This window comes from Mauremys reevesii, linkage group 5 (assembly GCF_016161935.1).
Source record: "Mauremys reevesii isolate NIE-2019 linkage group 5, ASM1616193v1, whole genome shotgun sequence".
In the NCBI taxonomy this organism is placed as follows: Eukaryota; Metazoa; Chordata; order Testudines; family Geoemydidae; genus Mauremys; species Mauremys reevesii.
In genome coordinates, this window is record NC_052627.1 from 55,324,645 (window position 1) to 55,345,308 (window position 20,664).

Here is a 20,664-nt window from a genome sequence, read left to right on the forward strand (position 1 = left end):
GGCACAAGGACCTATTGAACACCAAAGCATTGGTATAAACACATTTTTTCCATTAGTTATTTTCCCCCTGCAAATGATCCAATTGGCACAGTCATAATGGGCAAACATTGGAATGTTGGGTAGCTTTGGCTTTTGTCACAATTATTTTATCCTTCTCTAAAGGTGCCATCCACTGGAGGAGGTGCCTGGACAGCCCACCAAGCAAAGAGGCATTTTTCTTTTTATTTACTGGGTGAACAAGAGCTGGGTCTGGCAGGTGGCAGTAACAATCATCCTCTAGAGGAGGGCAGCTTTAAACTCTGGGGAGGCTCCAGAGAAACCCCACTGGCAGTGGCTCTTCTGGAGATTCCTGAATTAACCTGTTCTCCAAGTGCATTGGCCCCAGTTCTCCTCAGGCAAGCCAACTCACTTTGTGCACTGCAGCGGCCAACTCATGACCCTTTGTTTGAGCAGCAATTACAGCACTTTCTGGTACTGGGCACTGCTCCAGGTGGCCCATAACCTGAGTTGGCCAACAGAAACCAGGCAGTGAAATCTGGCCAAGGCACGCTTACCCCATGCATTAAGAGCTAAAAGAATTTAGACTATGGCTATTTTAGTAGCCATATAGCTCCAGTGTAATTAGATTATGTTTCACTCACTGCTGTTAACAGCTCATGTGCATTTACTTCCTTAAGTGAGCTGGGTCCCTTGTTTCAGCATATTAAATAAGCGATAAGTGAAATACAGCTCTTAGATTTTAGCAAGGTGGGTGTCAGAATCAGTACAATGGAAATCTGAAACAACCAGGTTCATTTCTGCCCAAATCTGTAGTAGAAAAGATTCTGCTCATCTAGTGGCTCTCTTGCTCATTTCATTGTCACTCTATAGGTCGGATGGCTGACAGAGACTGCTATAGAAATCCAACTCAAAATATTTTGAAAACTTTGTCTCCACTGCTGAGAAAACTACGTGGTGACTCATGCCCTGGTCATTTCCGGACTCGAATATTGCAATTTAATAGATTCTGAAACAGATATTCCACAGAGACTGCAATTTGGGCAGGGTAGCAGCCAAGAGAGCACATCAACACCAAGTGTTTCCAACACATTTCCCCCATTTCTTTGATCATTGCATTGGCCAGAAATTAAATTCCACTTCCTACTGAAGAGCTCACTCTCAACCACTAAGGCAAAGAAAACATTTAACAAGCTTGTTTTATTACCACTGCTTGTTCTCCAGCTTTTAGCACGAAGTAGGCTTGCATGTAGTGATGCCGCCTACCACTAGCTCTAGAGGGAGTGAGTTAGAGGACGCAATGCACATAAGTTTTGTAGATGACTACTTTTTGTGGTAAATCATGGCACCACTGATTAATTTTCAATATTTAAAACCAAGGCTAAAAATGTTTGACAGCACATATTTATAATTATTTGAGAAGCAAATTGTATTGTTCTGTAGATTACTCTGTTAAGTGGTAGCTTCAAGGAGTTGTACACATAGAGCTTTGTAGAAATTGTTTTTTCATAGTTTCGACGTCTAATATTAATGTTTATGTAAAAGCATTTTTTATTTTTCATCCATTTAAATTTCTGTAGTTGTACAAATTATGGGTTCTAAGCTTTTTTTTTTTATCAATTTAAGTCTTCACACTTGTGGGAAATTAAGGGCAGGTCAGACAATTATTTAACGACAGTAGACACAGACTCAAAAAGTTAACGTTTTATAACAGCTAAAACACAAATTGTCAACATCACATGTCAAAATAGACAAAGTAAATATCCTTAAATCAAACTCTAATAAATTCTCAAGCAGCATTTTTTCTTAATTTGCCTATCTGTATAATTTGATTATCATCAATGGAAATATTTTTCGTCAGTTTGTGTACACATAGTGGAACCGACATGTACCCATAATCATCTAATCCTTCCAAGCCTACATATAACCAAAGAGATTTTGATCTAAAGGATCCAAAAGAATTTACAGTTTGACAACTATACTTGTTATGTGGTTCAAAGATCAGAAAGTATAGAGACACCTAAGTATGGTCTCCTTAGAAGGTACAATCTGTTTATATGGGAGGCTGGACTGACCTCAGAACTCTTGTAATCTGGGCCAGTGGAGATTAGGTTTGTTATGGGTGGAGAGGACAAACCACTACACTTAAAATAAAGCTACTCTTCATTTATTCTCTTTACATGCTATATAACACAGAGCAGTTTTAGAACAATAGAAGTGCTTCTCAAATAGCTTTCCTTGTGAGATTATTTCACAGTTTAACAGACAGCTCATTGGAGATGCACAAATGTAACTGAAGGGCAGAGTTTAGCGTCTTGCCAGGTAGTAATTCCCCAAATGCATCACTCCAGTGCTGCATCATCTATTTAATTGCAAAATAGTTTGCCTGACACAAGTTTAAAAAAGTATGATACTGTGATAGTCTGATATAATTCTGTAGAAGATTATGATTCAATACGAAATGCAATCCAGTGTTTTTTGTATTTAATATTTTAATGCCAGAATAACATTAAAAAAAAGAAACAATTCTTCCACACATGACTTGCAAACATTTACATATTTTGGACTTGTTTCTCTCCAGAGATGTATGCCTAAACACACACACACACACAGGTATGTATGTACGTATACACACAATTTTTTATCCTGGTTTCTATTCCATTCCTGCATAAGATCATGCACATGTACAACTGAAGGTGAAAACTGTGATTAGGGAGCATACTACAAAGGTTTCCTCTTTCCCTGTTCACCAGAATAATTTATACAACTGTATTTTTGTGAAACCAAACTGCTGAATTCCTCTGTGGATGGATACAAGTCATCAGTCTCTGCTGGGACTGCTGCTCTTTTAGCCTGTGTGCCGCACAAACTAAGCAACTGACACAAAGTACAAAAACCAAAAAAGTAGTGGATCAGGATTTCAAAAGAATTAGAAAATTATTTGACTTGAACATACTACGTAGTCCATTATACTCTTTTAGCTTTGGAGCTTTGTTTATTCCAACACATAAGATGATTAGCTGTTCTGTTAACTCTTGATACCTAGAGCTGACAATACAATGTGTGATTTTTTTTTGCATTGACAGTAATATATGGAGCCTCAGATATGCAGAACGTAAGCCATTAATGAGTGAGCAGAATCCTGAAGTCCTAAACATAGTCCAAAAATATCATTTATATCAAAAGGAGTTTTAGTCTGAATATAGACTGCTGTATTTCTCCCAATAAATTTGAAGCCAAGGCCAGAAACATTCAGAAAGTTTTCTAATCCTCTATTTATAAAACAGTACTATGTTCAATTAATTTCTTTAAATCTGACTACAACATGCCATATCCTCTGCTTGGCTCTCACCTTTTCTGCTACATAAAAACAAGTCTTTGAAGTTATTTATATCAACAAGAAAAAGACTGTCTTTAGACAAAGAACTTTTTTCAATTTAATTAGTAAAATATTTTAAAAATTGTTCACACTTTTTTTTTTAAAAAAAGGAACATGCAGAAAATCCACTGATAAAAGAATGAAACTTCAACTTACAAACCCCACCCCCCAAAACACAGACCCAGATGACAAGGAAGTTTGTCTTTCCCCTAATTTCACATTAACAAAACTAAGTCCCATGTGTTCCTTTTATAAAGACATGTAAGCATAATTGAAGGCATAAAATGAACAGCTTAACCATCTTTAAACATAACAGAATATTTTGGATATGAATAATTAAGTTCCACTAAGTATGGATTTAAAAATGTATTTCAGATTTGCTTTATATCTCGTTCAGAACAATACATCCAACATTAATTTATGTAAAAACAGGAATAAACATATCATTTAGGCTGCTCTAAACCATCACTAATTACACTAAAGGATCTAACAAAATTATCTGGAAAACAGTCTTAAGAATATTTTTAACACAGTAAAATTATAACAAAGACAGACATTTTCAATGGAATCTAAACTAGTTGTTGCATGTACCGAAGGCATTAGATTCAGTACAGAGAGGTAGATCAGTTGGAATATTAGCAGTGTATTGACAAGACACAACCAATGAACGGGGAAAAAGCAAGTGTGTGTGCTAGAATTCTTTTAATAATTTATAACAGTCAACCACAAACTCATGCTGTCTTTGGGCCTGATTCAATGTCTATTAAAGCCAATGGAAAGATTCACTGATCTCAATTGGAGCTGGATCAGGCCTTTTTATACTTTGAGGGTTCACAGACAGATTCATGGAAACAAAACAAAAAAGCTAGAATGGAACTATGCCCTTTAGCCAACCCTTGGCTGCTCTCAGTGTTCTTAAGCATTAGGTAAAGGAATTTTGATGCATATGGAGCCATTTTACTGAAAACGTTTGATAAAGTGAAGCTTATGATTTGGATCTAAAAACTTATGTTTGATCTACTTTCGTAATTGGGTTTGAGCACACTTCTAAAGGCACACTTGTCAAAAACATCTTTGAGCTCACTGGCCACTGCTCTGTGCATTCTCTGCAGCTGAAAAGAAGCTTAGACAATACAGGCTCAGTCTTGCAAAGTGCTGAGCACCCTGAACTCTCATTCGTGTTTCGTTTCATTGGGTCAACTCTAATCAATGGAAACTGAGGGCATCAACACCTTGCAGGATCTTTGTTGCTTGCATGTTTTATGATCAGGGATTGATGATTTCAAAACACATCACTGACAACCAGTAATAATGTCTGATATTTTAATCTCAATGGCAATGGAGCAGCCTACTACAGACCTCTGCTAACACGAGGCATCTCTGCTTGGCACCGAATGGAATCCTCTTATGTTAAACCAAGAATAACAGGAGAGGTACAGCTAAAAATAATTTGACAAACACATGGGGACATGTATCCCAGGCATCTTAGGACAGATCATCAGCTGGTATAAACGTTCATAGCTCAATGGAGCTATGGCGGAAACAAACTGAGGATCTTCCCCTTTGTGTTTGCAGTGAGTACGTGCAATGCAATTGAGTGCAAGGGGAATAGTGACATGCAGGATACCTCTGAACTCTGTACTTTTATCTATTTTACTGTTTGAAGTTTACTTTTTTTCCTTTTATTTTTTAATGGACAGTCACCACCACAATTCTAGCAGATAGGTACATCTTAGAGTCCATGTTAATGCACCCATTCTAATTGCCTGACGTTTTGAATAAGGTGCTTCTTGTTGTGTGTTCAACTATATACCTGTACTCCTTTCTTTCTGGGCATCCATGTATCCTTGGTCCCTTTTCTCTGTTTATTAAAAAAAAATCTATATTTTTAAAGAAAATATTTGCATTTGATTGTCAAATTAACCATGATAATGTTCTTGTTGTTAGAAGCATCTTTCTTAATTTGCCTTACAACCTTCTCAATTAGAGAAAAAAACTGTCAACTTCCTTGTTCTCATGAGGTTTATTAACATGGCAATATATAACTTAGTTTTGCTTTTACTATGGTAAAGATTCTATTTAAAAAATAGCAACTAAATTCTGTCACTGCAAATCTCTGTGTTGCATTTGGGAGAAAGAATAGAAAAAAGAAAGAAATTTTTTGTTCACCTTGGATAAATAATAAAAAACTCTCTTAGCTGCAAAACGCAAATATTTCACTCATAACCCAAGCACCAGACCATTTCTTTGAAGAAGCTTATGATGCACTTAAGATCTACAATGCCACGATATCATAATACGGAATTGAAAGAAATTTCTTGAGAAACCATTAACTTTGAAGGAATGTCTAGACAACTATGTCAACAAATGCAAATAATTTATGCTTCTCAGCTCCTACCCAATGGATGGCCCCATGCTGAGTGTACACAAACTCAGAAGAAAAAGGCATGTCACAGTCATATGACTAGGGAGGATAAGAGAATCACATAGAAATTCAAGTTAATCTTGAATAGAACTTCAGAAAGCACTGCTGTAAAGTTAGCCAGCAGAGGGATGTGCCCTGGGTCATTTTAGCTAGTTTAAAACACTAACTTACAGGTGGTGCATCCTAGCTTCAAATGAGAGGTGATGAAGGGAACACAGCTTTTAATTATGATAATTTGTTCTGTTAGAAAAATAAAAACTAAATGACTACAAAATACTGTACAATCTCTTGCAGTTACTAACAAAGTGGCTTCTGGAAACAATGCTTTTGCCAAAAATGCATTTTTAAGGCACTTAAACAGATATATCTTTTTTAATATAGATATAAAAATAAAATATGCGCTAAAGCAACATTCACAAATACCAGTCTTCTCAATTGTCTGTGTGTGTACAGTATAGTACATATATACATTCACTGAAACACGGACTCCTTCCATTGTTATACCTTCACCGGTGCTTTGGGCTGTCTTGTTAACTTCAGTGCCTGCAAACATGAAACAAAACAGTCATTTATTGCGTTGCTAAAGAATATAACCAAATACAAGGCAAGCTTTTATTTTAGTGGGTGCAAAGGGTTCAGTGTATTTCCAGGTGCCTCTGAGAAGCCATATTATCCAGCTTTATTACAGTTTATAACTGAAAGGTTCTAAGTCGTTTCCACTCAGTTGCAGAGTCAAGTTTTTCTTGCTGTGAAGGATTTTCATCTTACCTGGATGATAAAATCACTTGGCTCCAAACTGAGCTGTGTGCCTCTGTGGAGGCAGAGCAGCACCTGGAGGGGGCAAATGCAAACTCCCCTCTACTTGCATTTCAGTCACTGTCATTCACTGAGGTGCTGGGGAGTTTAGTGTTACAACTTTTGACTAGTACCTGTCTCCTTCATGAGTGGCAAAGCCCAGCAGGAGAGCACTGGAGCTGTTGGAGGAGAATGTCAAAGCATTTCTGCTGGTGGGCTGAGTCTCAGCTATCCTTAAGAGAGCAACTGGTAGGCTCTGCTCAAGAAACCATCTTGTGAGGCAGATAATCCAATTATTGACCTGTTTTAAATTCCTTTTGGGACAGGTTGTTGAGAAGCTTAAGGAGAGGTTATTCAGACAATATCTGGAGTCCTCGTATTCCCTTGACTTCTGATCATCTGGTTTCAGGCCTGATTATAGTACAGAAATTGTACCAGTTGCATTGATGGGTGATCGAATATCATTGCTTCCTTTCCAAGAAGTCCCAGATGGTAACAATAAGCAAATAGGTTATCCGTCCTGAGGCCTCTCACACAGTAGTTTTACAGACATTAAATGTATTTATCAGTTCCTACAGCTTGTCAACCATCCCATTAAGTACTTATACAAGACTGGTTGCTGCCAATATGCTGACATCACCAACTCTACATTGCCATGATGCATGACCCAAGTTGAGCAAATTACTCCATGTCTAGCTGAGGCTCAACTCATACAAAGGGGAGACAGTGCCTGTAGGTTGGCGGGGAGAGGCCTCTTGATTTAGGGAGTACACGTAGAGGTTTGTCCTCCGACTTGCAGTGTTAGACCGTAGCTGTTCCTGGATGCTCAGGTAGTAGCATTTGGACAGAGAAACATGGCTTCTTTTTTGAGTGTAGACCCTATTTTATTTATCCATGCCTCTGTCCTGTGGAGATAAAATTGCTGCAATGTACCACCCTACGTGGCACTTAATGTGGATCTCTATTTATTAAGTAGTGCGTCCTATGGCACATTACATCAGTGCTCTGTGATCTATACAAGCTTCCAATTAGCTTCTAGGTGAAATATAAAGTGTTCAAAAAAAGCTTTAAATGACCTGATTACTTGAGAGGCCAGCTCTTTCCTGTGGTATAAATCTGCAACTTCTATCCGGGATGGTGCTAGTCCTAATAGCCCATTGTTTTATAAAAGGGGGGGCGGGGGAGGAAGGACAGGACATTTTGTAAGAGAAGTTCTGAACTCTGGAAGTTAACTCACAACTCCTATAGGTCTTAGAGAGACTGGATTTGCTGACCCTCATCAGGGAATAGTCATGCTTTTTCCTGGGCTTATCCTGAAGGGGTACTTTAACAGATTAAGTTGGTATGAGGATGGAGACTGTTATTTGAGGTGGGTTGATTAAATAATTGAATTATATTTTGAGAGATGTAATTTGGTGAGTCTTTGTATTGCAAATATTTGTCCTTTAGTTTTATATATTTTCAAGCCTGCAAAAGCTCCTTGGCAGATGCTATTTAAAACCAATGTAAAAAAAATCCTTAAAAATAAACTGGGCATATGTAATGTCTCCCAACAACCACCAGCATTTAAAGATTGCCAAAATGTAGCCATTAGAAACTGTACTCTTGGATATTATATACCAAGGAGTTCAGGGGAGAGAGACAATTTCACATTTTGTTTAGGTAACAATTTCTTTTACTTTGTAGTTTGGCAGATTTTGCTGCCATATTTACAAGCTAGAAATATCCTACTGCAGATGAACCTCTAAATATTTAAATTCAATTTCATACAAGCAGATCACATGTACTATCATAATTAAGCAAGAATGTCAGGGGAACTGAGAACTGTGACTGGATAACCGTCTCCCACTGCAAGAGAAATGCCAAAGTGAAGCCAAGGTGTTTATAGAAAATAAACATCAAGGTGATGATGACATGTTTATTTTCAAAGCGGGAGACCATTATCCAGTCACAACATTCAGTTCTATTGTAATTATTGCATCTGTACCAAAAACTTCATTGATTTAAAAAAAATAGAGTAATTAAAATAATATTCATGTGAATAACCTAGGAGACCAAGTGAAATATATTGGTGCAGCAGAATGACAGTTTCTCAAAATATCTTTATTGCAGTATTATAGTCTGAGTAGACGACTTGTTTGGTGCTTAATGAATAAGAAACTAGTGCTTGGTGCAGCTCCGAAGGAGGGTGCAATGGTGATTCTAAATCACTTTTGCTCTCCCCCAATCTTGTACCCTCCCTGATGGCTACTGTAACTTGCAACTACTGCCAACAGCCTCAAGGGGCCTTTACACTACAAGTGGGGATCACAGATGTGCAGATTAGCTCCAGCCATACTCCCTATCCTGGCCACAGGGAGGAGTGAGGTGATACACGAGCAGTGTGGTGATCATCCTCAGCTATGCCAGTTTAACTGGGCTTTTTTGCAGGAATAGCACAAAGTTAGACCCAAGCTCAGCTGAAGATCAGGACTACTGTACTTTTATTGATAAAGTCTGCCTGAAAGGGCATTTTTAGGGGATGAAATTTTTAATCTGAGTTTTAGGCCATGATTTCTAAAAGTGACTAGTGATTTTGGGTGCCCATTAAAGTGGCCCGACTTTTAGACCATGTTGAGGATCCACTCTCTGGAAATTGGTACCGTTTGAGGTGTCTCAAATTAGGAACCAAAACCGGAGGCCCCCCAAATCACTAGTTTGAAAATCTTAGCCTCCAAGTTTGATGCACGCATTGGACTGACAGCACTGGAAGCTGATGTCCTCTCTGGCTGCTGACTCAACAACCCCAACATTTTTGTTGAAAATTCAAAATTCTGAAAATTTCAGTCAGCTTTCTTCTCTGCCTACGGAGGAAACTTAGGCAGTGGCAGCGTAAACTTTCCCACACTGTGCTGAAACATACCTCAACTTTCACTTACAAGGACTCCCTGCATGGGTGAGAGTTTCCCAGTCTCCACTCCCATTCAATCCTTGTCATCTCTGCTAACCAGAGGTGCCAATTAGTGTCCATCATGAGGATTTGTTTCCTGGTTTTGGTGTTTCTATGTTAGGAACTGGACAGACACCATTAAACTTATTTCACATGGACCACTGAACAGCTGTCAAATAGTAATAGCACCGATCACTGTTGTAATAAACTGAATTTGACCCAGTGGCTTAGAGATGAAAAACATCTCTGTATCATGTTACAGCCCTATGAACCAGCCAGTGCTATATTTTTGTTTTTAAAACTTGACATGAAATACCATTCATCCACGGAGTAATCTGTATATCTTTCATAAGAATAAAGGACAACATAATATTAGAAAACAATGAAAGCTTTAGTCCTGAATGATTTAATTCATTGCATACAGAGCTCTCATTTAAAAACAAACAACAAAACCCAACAGATACACAGGACCTCAGAATGATAGATATATGAAATCTCACCAGAAGAGAAATTCCAAAGCTAGCTTTATTTGATAGAGATTGGCTCATGCTGCAAAGTTCAGATCTATCAAGGGCCTTCTTAATGGGGGTTTTCTGAGGCAGGTGCCTAATGAGCAAGAGGTCTGATCTGGATCTGAACTTCTCAAAAATCTGGGATGTTTGAATCCTGGGTTTTCATTCAGTCTTATCGTGAATATCAACACCATAAAACAAGAAAGGAACAAAGGAACCCAAGCCCAGGATCTACAAAAACATTGAAGGGTTTCAGAGTTACATTAAAAAAATAGTATTCTGCATTATAAATATTATTATGTGGGAGCATTTCTTACCTTCTGTCTAGAAACCATCCAAGATTTTATTGTTGGTACCAACACACTGCCAAGAAGAATCTGAGCTGGGTGATAGATAAGTAAGGGGACGGAAATTAAAGATAGGTGCTCATAGCCGGCAAATACTATCTTCAGCATTGGAATCCCTGTGGGCACAAAGACAGCAGACTTAAGACTCCGACTTTGCTTTTCACTTCAAGGATCACAGCAAAGCATTTTACATTTTACTAAGATTTCAAGCAGACAAAAAGAACATTTCTGCAAGAATGAAGACACAGAAGAATATTGTGAAAGGCAAAAAACCAGGTGATTCACAACAACTCCACTGAAGAGGACCCCGTCCTCCTCTGGCAAAGCCTTAGAACACCAGAAAGGCTTCAAACAGACGTTCCCTAATTAAGTGGAGTAATGCCAAGCTCCAGCCAGAGGCTTGATGCAGATTTGCACCTTGATGGAGAGTGATTGTGCAGGTGCTGGAGGGAGTCTTGGATTCTTTTATTTTTTTCTATCCTTTACTCTAGCCCCATTTTTCTCACTTGTTCTCTATGAACCTGCCCATTTGCTCCCATTCATAATCTTCCTCCAGTCCTGCCAGCTGTGTGGGAGCACTGTGCACCTACAAACTCCTGCCCCACTCCCTTTCCATAGATATGTGTTCAACCATCAGCCTTCCCTGCTCTGGTTGATGCTTATGGCTCAGGTGGAGCCAAGTGCCAGTCAAAGTGAACAGTCATTTGTTAGCGAGATAATATCACTTCTCCCTCTGGCCATGAGTTTTCGAAGAAAGGGAGGAAGAAAAAAGTCCTAATGATCTAATGGGGCAGAACAAATCAGCTGAAGTAGTTAGCAGGGAACTAAGAAATGGTTAGAGTACAGAGGATGCTGGGGGTTGGGAGGAGTGGAAGTAAGGTCCCGAATGTAGGACATTTTTTCATAGGAGTCTTAGTTTGAGATCAACAGTGCTATTTCTATTACACTTTTCCAAGGAGAATCTTGACAGATAATGAATTTGTATGTCTCTGTCTGACTTAGCCATTATATACTAAAACAGGGGTGGGCAACCTTTCAGAAGTGGTGTGCCAAGTCTTCATTTATTCACTCTAATTTAAGGTTTTGCGTGCCAGTAATACATTTTAATGTTTTTAGAAGGTCTCTTTCTATAAGTCTATAATATAAAACTAAACTATTGTTGTATGTAAATCAAATAAGATTTTTAAATGTTTAAGAAGCTTCAATTAAAATTAAATTAAAATGCAGAGCCCCCTGGCCCAATGGCCAGGACCCAGGCAGTGTGAGTGCCACTGAAAATCAGCTTGTGTGCCGCCTTCGGCATGCGTGCCATAGGTTGCCTACCCCTGTACTAAAACAAGGTATCTTTTGAAATACTTGTTCTGTAAAATAAGTTTTGAAATATATATAATCTGAGAGGATCTCTTTTTATGGAATGTTTTTCCATATAGGGCTGGAAATAAAACACAAAACTCTTCACCTCTAGGTCATTGATTCAACTCTAGGGAAAGGATGGGAGGGATGAGATCTGGGAAACTTTCATTACAAAACCTGAATAGGTGAAATTTTTATCACAAACCCAAACTTGGGTTTATAGAGGCTGGCAAACCTCAGCTGAGTTTGGAGGAAACATGAACCATCTGGATGGTGGGAGTCTAAATGAACCAAACCCAAGAAGTTTGGACAAATTGCCATGAGCCAAACCTGCAAAGCTCCACAGAGGTCTAGCAGAGAATGCAAGAGATCACAACATCTGATGGCTATTCAGTGACTTATATGTAATGTGCTGCTGATATGAGTTCTGTCCCCAGTGGACAGGTGGCAACATCACACAAATCATCTGCAGAATTAACACTACTGATGGTAGCCTAAAAAGAGAGATGAAGGCATGAACACATCACTGAAGGATCAACCACATGCTCCCCCTTTAGTGGGTCTGGCCATGGTTGCAGTTCATTGACAGGGCAGTGTGGGGAAACTTGGGCTGATGCTATCTGTGCTCTGCCACGCGGATACAGAAAGATACAGGATATCTTTGAGACCTCAGCCTACTACCTTTCAGAAGCACTTTGTGGTTACTTAACATTTAAAAGAATACATTATTTTGTGTAAAGATGAAATAGAATGTTATCCAGGTGTTTACTTCAAACACATCATTGTTTAAAATGATGCTTTTAAGACATAGAAAATTATTACTACACTCCACCAAACAGGGATACAGACAGAACACGTAACCTATCAGTGCCTTGTTTGGACCATAGAGAGGATCACACATGAAAGTACCAGCTATTCCTTAGGAGAGCCTTGAGAATTCATCCCATTTTATCCCTGATTTCAGTGTCCAGGGGACTCACACTTTGGCCCTCATCCTTCCAGACAAGGTGGGCTGAACAGGTCTTCTTTTTAAATCCATCTATGTGGATCCTTAATTGGCCAGAGAGTAACTACTGAGCTGGTGAGACACTTCTGCACTCCCACCAGCTGAGGGCTTGGTTCCACCAAAATTACTATTTCTAAAAAACGCTAACTTCCCCCTTCATTTGCAAATTCTTCCTCTTACTGTCCTTCCAGACCAAGTGCTGTCTCCCTCCCTAGTTAGGCTGCATAAAACCCACTTGTCCCATGTTCACAGCTCCAGCTAATCCTGCTCCATGCATGATGCTCAGATTCAAAGATGCTGCCTGAACTCATCCTTATTTATGGTGCCTCGGCTCAGGAGCTCCTTTTAATCCAGATGATCAGTTTCTTTACATAAAACTACTAATGTTCTGGTTCTTCAAGCCCATACTCATAACTAGCCGTCTTTATTCATATGAGTATTCCCAGTGAATAAGGGTCTGCAGGACTGGGTCCAATATTATTAAACAAACACCTTCAAACAACATTATGGGTTTGTCATCAACCCAAAAAGGGGAGGCATTTAAAGTTGGTTTTGTTGTGCCATATCTCAATCAAAAGGATGCGAGTTCTGCTGGACTTCTGAAAGGCCTGGAGGATTCATTGTAACCTGCAGCAGAATGAGAGCTTGCCAAGGTGCAGGGACGAAAGATCTTTCAAAGGGTTTCTGGGGCTAGTGAATACACTATATTTGGATAGACTCCTATGTTGGATACTTGCATTGCAAAGAAGTATCATTTGCTACACATGCCACCATGCTGTTTTTGCACACTGAAAACAGTTTTATTGCATAACAATTTGCCATCCCAAACTTTAGAACTTGAAGCATAAAAAAAAGTATGGTCCTCTAAATACAAGAAAGCAATCTGAAAAATGTCTTAATTGCTGAGCATACTACATTCAACTTGATGATGATGATGATAATACTGTACTTAGCATTTACGTAGCCCAGATTTATCCAGAGATCTGAATATACTTTACAAAGGTGAATAAGCCCCATTATTTCATAGTTACATATGGAGAAATTAAGACGGAGAGCTTTAATGGCTAGCCTATGGTCGCACAGGAAACTAACAGCAGAAGCAGAACTAGAACCCTGACTCTCAATTCTGTCCCAGAACCAAAGTGACGGACATGTTCTTCAAAGTCCTGGGGTCAGAACAAACATAAGAAATGTTAGCCTAAAAGTTGATTTTTTGGGGGAAAGTTATGAGTCAGTAAAAACTGGGATGTAAAATGAAGGCTGCCATGCATAACTACAAAATATTATAACTAGTGTGACAATATAATTAGATTGTTGGGTACTAAGTGAGCCTTAATTCACGGATTGTTTAGATACATGTCACAACAGTAGCTCTTTGTGAGCCATTAATGTGCAATTAGAGTAAAGTTCCACAATTTACCAGGACAAGCTGACTGGGGGTGGAGTAAATTTTCAGGTGTGTATTAATTAAGAAAAAATCCTGTTAATTTTTTAGGCAGCTCCCGCTTACTGCAAACCCAGCTTTTAAGTGTTTGTACTAAATATGGAATCAGGGAGTAACATAGATTGGATGCTCAGAACTCATGTCAGTAATGGTGAAAACAAAGTGTTGGAAGTCTGGCTTTTCATTGGCTAAAAATTACTCCCTACATTTTTTAAAAAATGATAAACACAAATGTTTGTGTGTAATGTTCCAAACAATACTTAAAATGCCTTCAATGCCAGTAAGAGTCCATAGGACTGTAGCTGTAGTTCTATGTAAAACTTAGCCATTTATAAAATAGAAGTATCCAAAGATGTTACCATATACCAGGTAAGAAAATCTTGCAAACTCCTAATTAGGAAAAAAATACATAATTTTTAAGGTACAAGAGAAGAAAGACTCAAATTGGAAACCTGTTATATTATTTTGCTCTTCTGTAATGAAGAGCCAAACTGGTTTCTTTTAAAAATGTTGTAAAACAAACAAGCAAACAAAGAGCCCTCATCTCGATTCCTGGGCTGAGGATGTATGCGAAGTCCCAGCCTGCAACATATTTTTATGCTGAGGTTGTGAACTACTGTTAACTGAAGTTATAACAGAAACACTGACTGAAACAGTAGTGACATGAGCAGGTGCTGCCATAACAAAATTAGTAAAGTGAAGGGGATGAATTTAAATCTTTCAGATGGATAGCAAGGAACGAAGGTGCTAAGCAAAAAGGATCTGGTTATCTTTATTTTGGTCTGTCCGCTCCTGTTTTGCTCATCACTTATAGCATGCTACTACTGACTCTAATGTAATAAGATAGCTACAGCAAGACTAAAGTAGTTCAGTATAAATTTGCACAGCATCAGAGCACACACATTAAAATAAAATAAGGTCAGTTAGTCACCTCTCAGGTTTTCTCAAAATACTTTAAGAGTTTCTCACCTCATTTTTCTTGGATCTTGTTAGCATATGTGCAGTTCTACGGATGGTTTAAAAGTGGTTATATGTACCCAGACATATATTGCTGTATGCTCTGGGTGGTGGGTTTTGTTGTTTTGTTTTTTCTTAAGAGTCATTGGACCAGATTTTTCCTCACACTTGTGTAATCTGATTTACACTGCTATCAGAGGGTAGGAAATCAGGCCTGTCCTTTATTTTTTGCTGGGATTTTAGACTCTGCTATGGCTTCACTGTATGATCTCCTTGATGTAAAGCAGAGGTGGCCAAATATTCTGACAGACACGTGGTCAGAGACAAACACATTCACCTCCAAGAAAAGAGGGAGCCATGGAGCCTAGTTAGGTGAGAAGACAGCACCTCACAGGATCAGGAGATGAAAAGCAGAGAGGAGGAACACCAAGGATTCTCCAAAAAATGTCATCACCTCTGGGGAAAAAATAATTATCTAGACACTCAGCCATCTTTCCAGCCAGATTTTCTCTGTTTCTTGCTCCACTGGGCTTATTCCTTTGTTTTCCCGCTCCTGTCTGCTCTCATTGTTCCTGTGTTCCGTCTCAGTCTTTGGTTCCTGTATTCCCATGGGCTCTCTTTTCTTCTTCTTCTGGCCCTTGATGTTCTCCCTCACCTAACCTTTCTGTTTCTGCATACTCTCTTTTCTTCATTTTCTCGGCTCTTGCCCTTTTAACCTGTGTTCTTCTGCTGCATGAGGGTCCCAATTCTCCTCTCACTTACAGCAGTGAGAATCAGGTGTAATTCCGTTGAAGGCAATGGTGTAACACCCATGTAAACGGGTGTTATGAGAGGAGGGCCAGGCTTGTGGCGCTGGATTCCCATTTTTTCCTGATGTTTCTGCTCTTTTCCCATGTTTTTCACTGCTCTTTTACCACTAACATTAAAGCATGTTGTGATACAGTGCTAGGGGCCTAGAGTTGACCCAGTGCTCCGGTCACTAAAGGTATTAGCTATTTCCCTCCTGGAGTGGAATTAAATAGGGGGGATGGGTGCTCAATGGCTTAATTAGACAGGAGGCTGACCAGCTAATGAAAGCAATCAACCAATCAGCTAGGAACAGTTAAAAGGACAAGAAAGAAGCACAAGAAAGTGGCAGGCAGAGACCAGGGGATACAGGATTTCAGGATGGGGTGATCTTCCCTTCTCACTCTCCAGAGAGTGGGTGAAGGGGGGGGAAGTTTACTTTCAGTTGTATGTGGTTACACAAGGCTGTACTGGTGAATTGGTGGAAGAGATCTAATAAATAATATGGTGGGGCTTGTGTCCACCCTGCTTTGTGGTGATTCAAAGAGTGGAGAAGGTAGCTTGTTACGTACGTGTGGAGTAGATATGTGAGTAGGAGAAAATCTGTTTGCCCAACCTCCATGACGATTAACATGGCCAGCAATAACGGTGGGGTAGCTACAACACAAAGGGACTGACTGAGTGGGTGTGCCAGAAAAGCTCTTTTACTCCCCTCACCTATGCTGATTTGGCCCCAAGATAGTAGTTTGGACATCCCTGATCTAAGGCTACTGGTTCCCAAATAACTAACTGGAATCCATTTTCCCCTCCCCCAGCCTTGCACCCAGTGTAATCTCACACATTTTTCACTTCCTTTCTCTCTCCCTCCGTTGTTACATTCACATTTTCTAGTCTCTTTTATACAAGGCCCTATGAAAATACCATGCTGCACTTCATTACATTTAGTTAACTGTAAAATAATAAAAAAGTCCTACAAGATTTGAAGGTATTTTTAAGCACATTTAAATATAGGGCTCTTTTCATCTAGCTATCATTGCAGTCATATAAATGAAGCAAATTAATTTTAATGCTCCAAGGTACTGATTCTGTGTCACCATGGCTGACAGGATCCAACCAGACTTTATGAGATGGCATTTGACTTTATGGAAGTGAGCACTATGCACGCATTTACAATTTTACAGGGACTTTAAGCTGTCATGCTGAAAAATGTTTATAAAACATTAATCAAAAAGTGCCTCTTTAATACAATGCATTGTCTGAAAGATGTTAGAAGGCACATATTGTAAATGGATTCTTTTTCTGACTAAAGTAATTTCTACCAAAAACATTTCCCCACTGCTATACAAGTACACAGTGTGGATAGATAAAGAGCACTTTCTCAGCACATTACTACCTGATCCAAACACTTGGGAAATCACTAATGTACAGCATGCCATATTTCCATGTCACACATGACACATTTGTCTAAAATTACCCAACAGAGTTTGACATTGCAGCATATTCCATAGCAGAGCTTTCAACTGACATCTGCCAAGTAAGAACTTCAAGTAAGAGCTTTCTTCTTCTAACGAGCAAGTAAGAGTTTTCTTTTATCCTATACCCATGATGGAAAGGATAAAACAATAAGTACTGGAGCTCAGTTTTTCTGTTTTAATATGTTTATTTTATGCTCCCTGAATTTGGAAGCTTCCTCATAGCAGTGTTTCATCACTTGCCGTTTTCTAAAGTACTGTTATGATTTGAGAGAACTTAATATAACATTTTATTGCTACCAAAATACAGGCTATTATCCTTCACCCCCAAACCCGAATTATTGCTAGCCGCTATACTTATTTACTTTATTGTTCATTTTTTTCCCCTTAAATGTCTCTATACCAAACCATTTATCCTAAAACTTTATCACTTATATTACTGAACCACATTCCAAATCACTTGTGCATTGCACATATGAGAAATTGCAGTATTTTTACTCAGAGAAACATATCTGGAACAACAGAAAGAGAATATCACTGAAAGTATGGACACACAAGCCATTCAGAAGATCAGAGGAAAAAGTAAATATCACCAAAGCAATGACAATCATTAGAATACAGTCCTTGGTCTGTGGATTTGTAATAGTCTATTTTACTTGTCAATACATTTCTAGTGAGTCAATTACCACGGTATCGAAGCGTCATATACAAGAAATAAGACATTACAGAGTTACGAATAATAGCAGCTTCTCTGCCCCTTTCCAAGGTACCAGTATATTGTCTTTCTGCAGGATCACTTTGGAAGTTGATTACAAAAGGAGGGATGCCAGGACATTTAGCAGCCTTCTTTATGAAGGAAATACCTCTTCAGAGAGGTGAGTCTTGCATTTGGATCTGTCTGAGACAGGTAAGACACCAGCTCAGTTCGATTGCCCGTAGCAGGGAGTTTCATAAGATCCTGCCACTAAGAACACACTGCCAAACAGCCTCTGAGAATGACCCTAATGGTTTTGCCAGCCACATCTTCCCTGCTATGGCAGTATTCTCAGAGGGGTGCAGAAAGGTAGTCATGGATATGAGTAGGTTCTAACCTATTTAGGATTTAGAAGTTGAGAACAAAGCTGTTAAAGCAGACAAGGACTTGGATGGGGAGCTGTTGTTGAGCACAGTGTACTGGTGATGTAGTGTGATCAGTCTGTCTTGTTCAGGGGAGATGTTGCATGTTGTACTAGATGGAACTTTCATGTTTATCCTAGACAGAACACACTAACAGTTTAGTTTTGAGGTGACACAGGACATATTAATATGGCTAGGTCTGTGTCCTCAAGGAAGGAACACAACTTCTGGTTAGCTGTAGATCGAAGAAGGGGTTTCTGGCCACTGTTTTTTAAAACCCTGAAACTGCACACCGCTTTGATTTATTTATTATTTGGCATATGCAATGCGTTCAAGCCAAGCCACACCATTCTTATCAACAATGTTCAGGGCATGAAGACCTCCAGGAAGTTAAGTCATTTTGCATTCCTCAAGAATGTGTGTCATGGTTTGTGCCTGCTCACACTGACATAGTGGACTGTCTCTTAAACCACTGAAATTCTGCTGCAGCACAAATTCCATGAATGAAATTGGTTGAGAAGGCTCTATTGCCTTCATGGTAAATCAAACCTGGGTTGACGTTGAGTCAGAGACAAGATAATTATTTGTCACTTTCTCTGCAGACCATGAAGCTCACCACGCATCCTCTACCATAAATCTCTCACCCGGTAAACTTAGCCACAATGGGTGCTGTGAGGGCAGACAACCATGTGGTGGATCAATGAAGTCTCTAATTAATGGTAGATGTGGCATATCATGCAATTTTGTCATGAGCTTTGCTACTCTTTCATCTCTGCAAACACTGGGTGGAGCAATATTGCAGAGAACTGGTAACCATGGTAGAGTAGATTTAAGTGTGCCTGAAATAATATGCTGGGTGGAATTAAGTTGTACATTGATCATCCTTGTGTGAGATGAGCAAGCCCATACTGGAGCGCAGTACTCCGCTGCTGAGTAACAGAGTGCCAAAGCTGAAGTGCATAATGTTTGGGTGTTGGCGCCCATGTTGTTCTGGCCAGTTTTCCAAGAAGGTTGTTGTGTGTTTTGACCTTACTCATTGTCTTTGTAAGATGATCGTGATACGCGAGTCCTATCTAACATAATGCCTAGAGCGGGTGTGACTCATTCTTTATTTGCTGACCATTGAAAACTACATTCAGCTCTCTGCCCACTTATGCATGATGTAAGAACTGCAAAGAGCTACAAAAGGATCTCTCAAAACTGGGTGACTGCGCAACAAAATGGCAGATTAAATTCAATGTTCATAAATGCACAGTAATGCACACTGGAAAACATAATCCCAACTATATGTATAAAATGATAGGGTCTAAACTGTCTGTTACTACTCAAGAAACATCCTGGAGTCATTGTGGATAGCACTCTGAAAACATCCACTCAGTGTGCAGCGGCAGTCAAAAAGCAAACAGAATGTTGGGAATCATTAAGAAAGGGGTAGATAGTAAGGGATAGAAAGTAAGGCTGCGAGTCTGTCACGGAGTCGTAACTTTCTGTGACCTCTGTGACTTCTGCAGCAGCTGGTGCTGGCTTAGGGGATGCCTGAGCTGGGCATCCCCTGGGCCAGAAGCAGCAGCAGTTTGGGTGAGTGGGAGGGGGCTCAGGCTAGGGGCAGGGGCTTGGGGTGTGCAGGGAGGCATTTACTTCAGGGTGGGAGGCTCCCTGGCTCCCATTGGCATGGCCCCACTGCAGCGCCTGCGGAGGAGGGGCTAGGAGGCTCCGCGCTGCGTGCTGCCCATGCCCACAGGCCCCGCCCCCGCAGTTCTCGTTGGCTGCGGTTCCCGGCCAATGGGAGCTGTGCAGCCAGCGCTTGTGGCAGGAGCAGGGCGTGAAACCTTCTGGCCCCTCCGCTGCCTAGGAGCTGCAGGGACATGCGGAGCCAGGAAGGGAACCCCTGCCAGCCCCGCCAACCCTCCCCCCTCAGCACCAGCAGGGGTCCCAGGCCACCTCCTCCAGCACCCGCTGCGTGCCTGACCGCCACCGACAGAGCGCCTGTGGTCTGCTGCCTAAGTTTTAGTTAGGGGTATATAGTAAAAGTCATGGACAGGTCACAGGCTGTGAATTTTTGTTTACTGCCTGTGACCTGTCCATCACTTGTACTAAAAATATCAGTGACTAAAATGTAGCCTTAATAAGACAGAAAATATCATAT

The 20,664-nt window shown here is 39.9% G+C and overlaps 1 protein-coding gene across 3 annotated transcripts in view; it reads right to left on the minus strand.

Moving 5' to 3' along the window:
• Positions 1 to 2,358: 2,358 nt before the first annotated feature.
• Positions 2,359 to 20,664, minus strand: part of SLC10A7 (solute carrier family 10 member 7) — a 208,803-nt gene continuing 190,497 nt past the window's right edge. Inside the window, exons 11-12 of one of the 3 annotated variants that reach the window (XM_039541298.1) lie at positions 10,355 to 10,500; positions 2,359 to 6,344 (exon numbers count right to left, since the gene is read on the minus strand). In XM_039541298.1, the coding sequence (XP_039397232.1) occupies positions 6,300 to 6,344; positions 10,355 to 10,500 (191 nt within the window). In that variant the 3' untranslated portion in view covers positions 2,359 to 6,299. Of the gene's footprint in view, positions 6,345 to 10,078; positions 10,269 to 10,354; positions 10,501 to 20,664 lie in introns of those variants that run through there. The other 2 variants (XM_039541297.1, XM_039541299.1) reach the window with 2 other exon arrangements.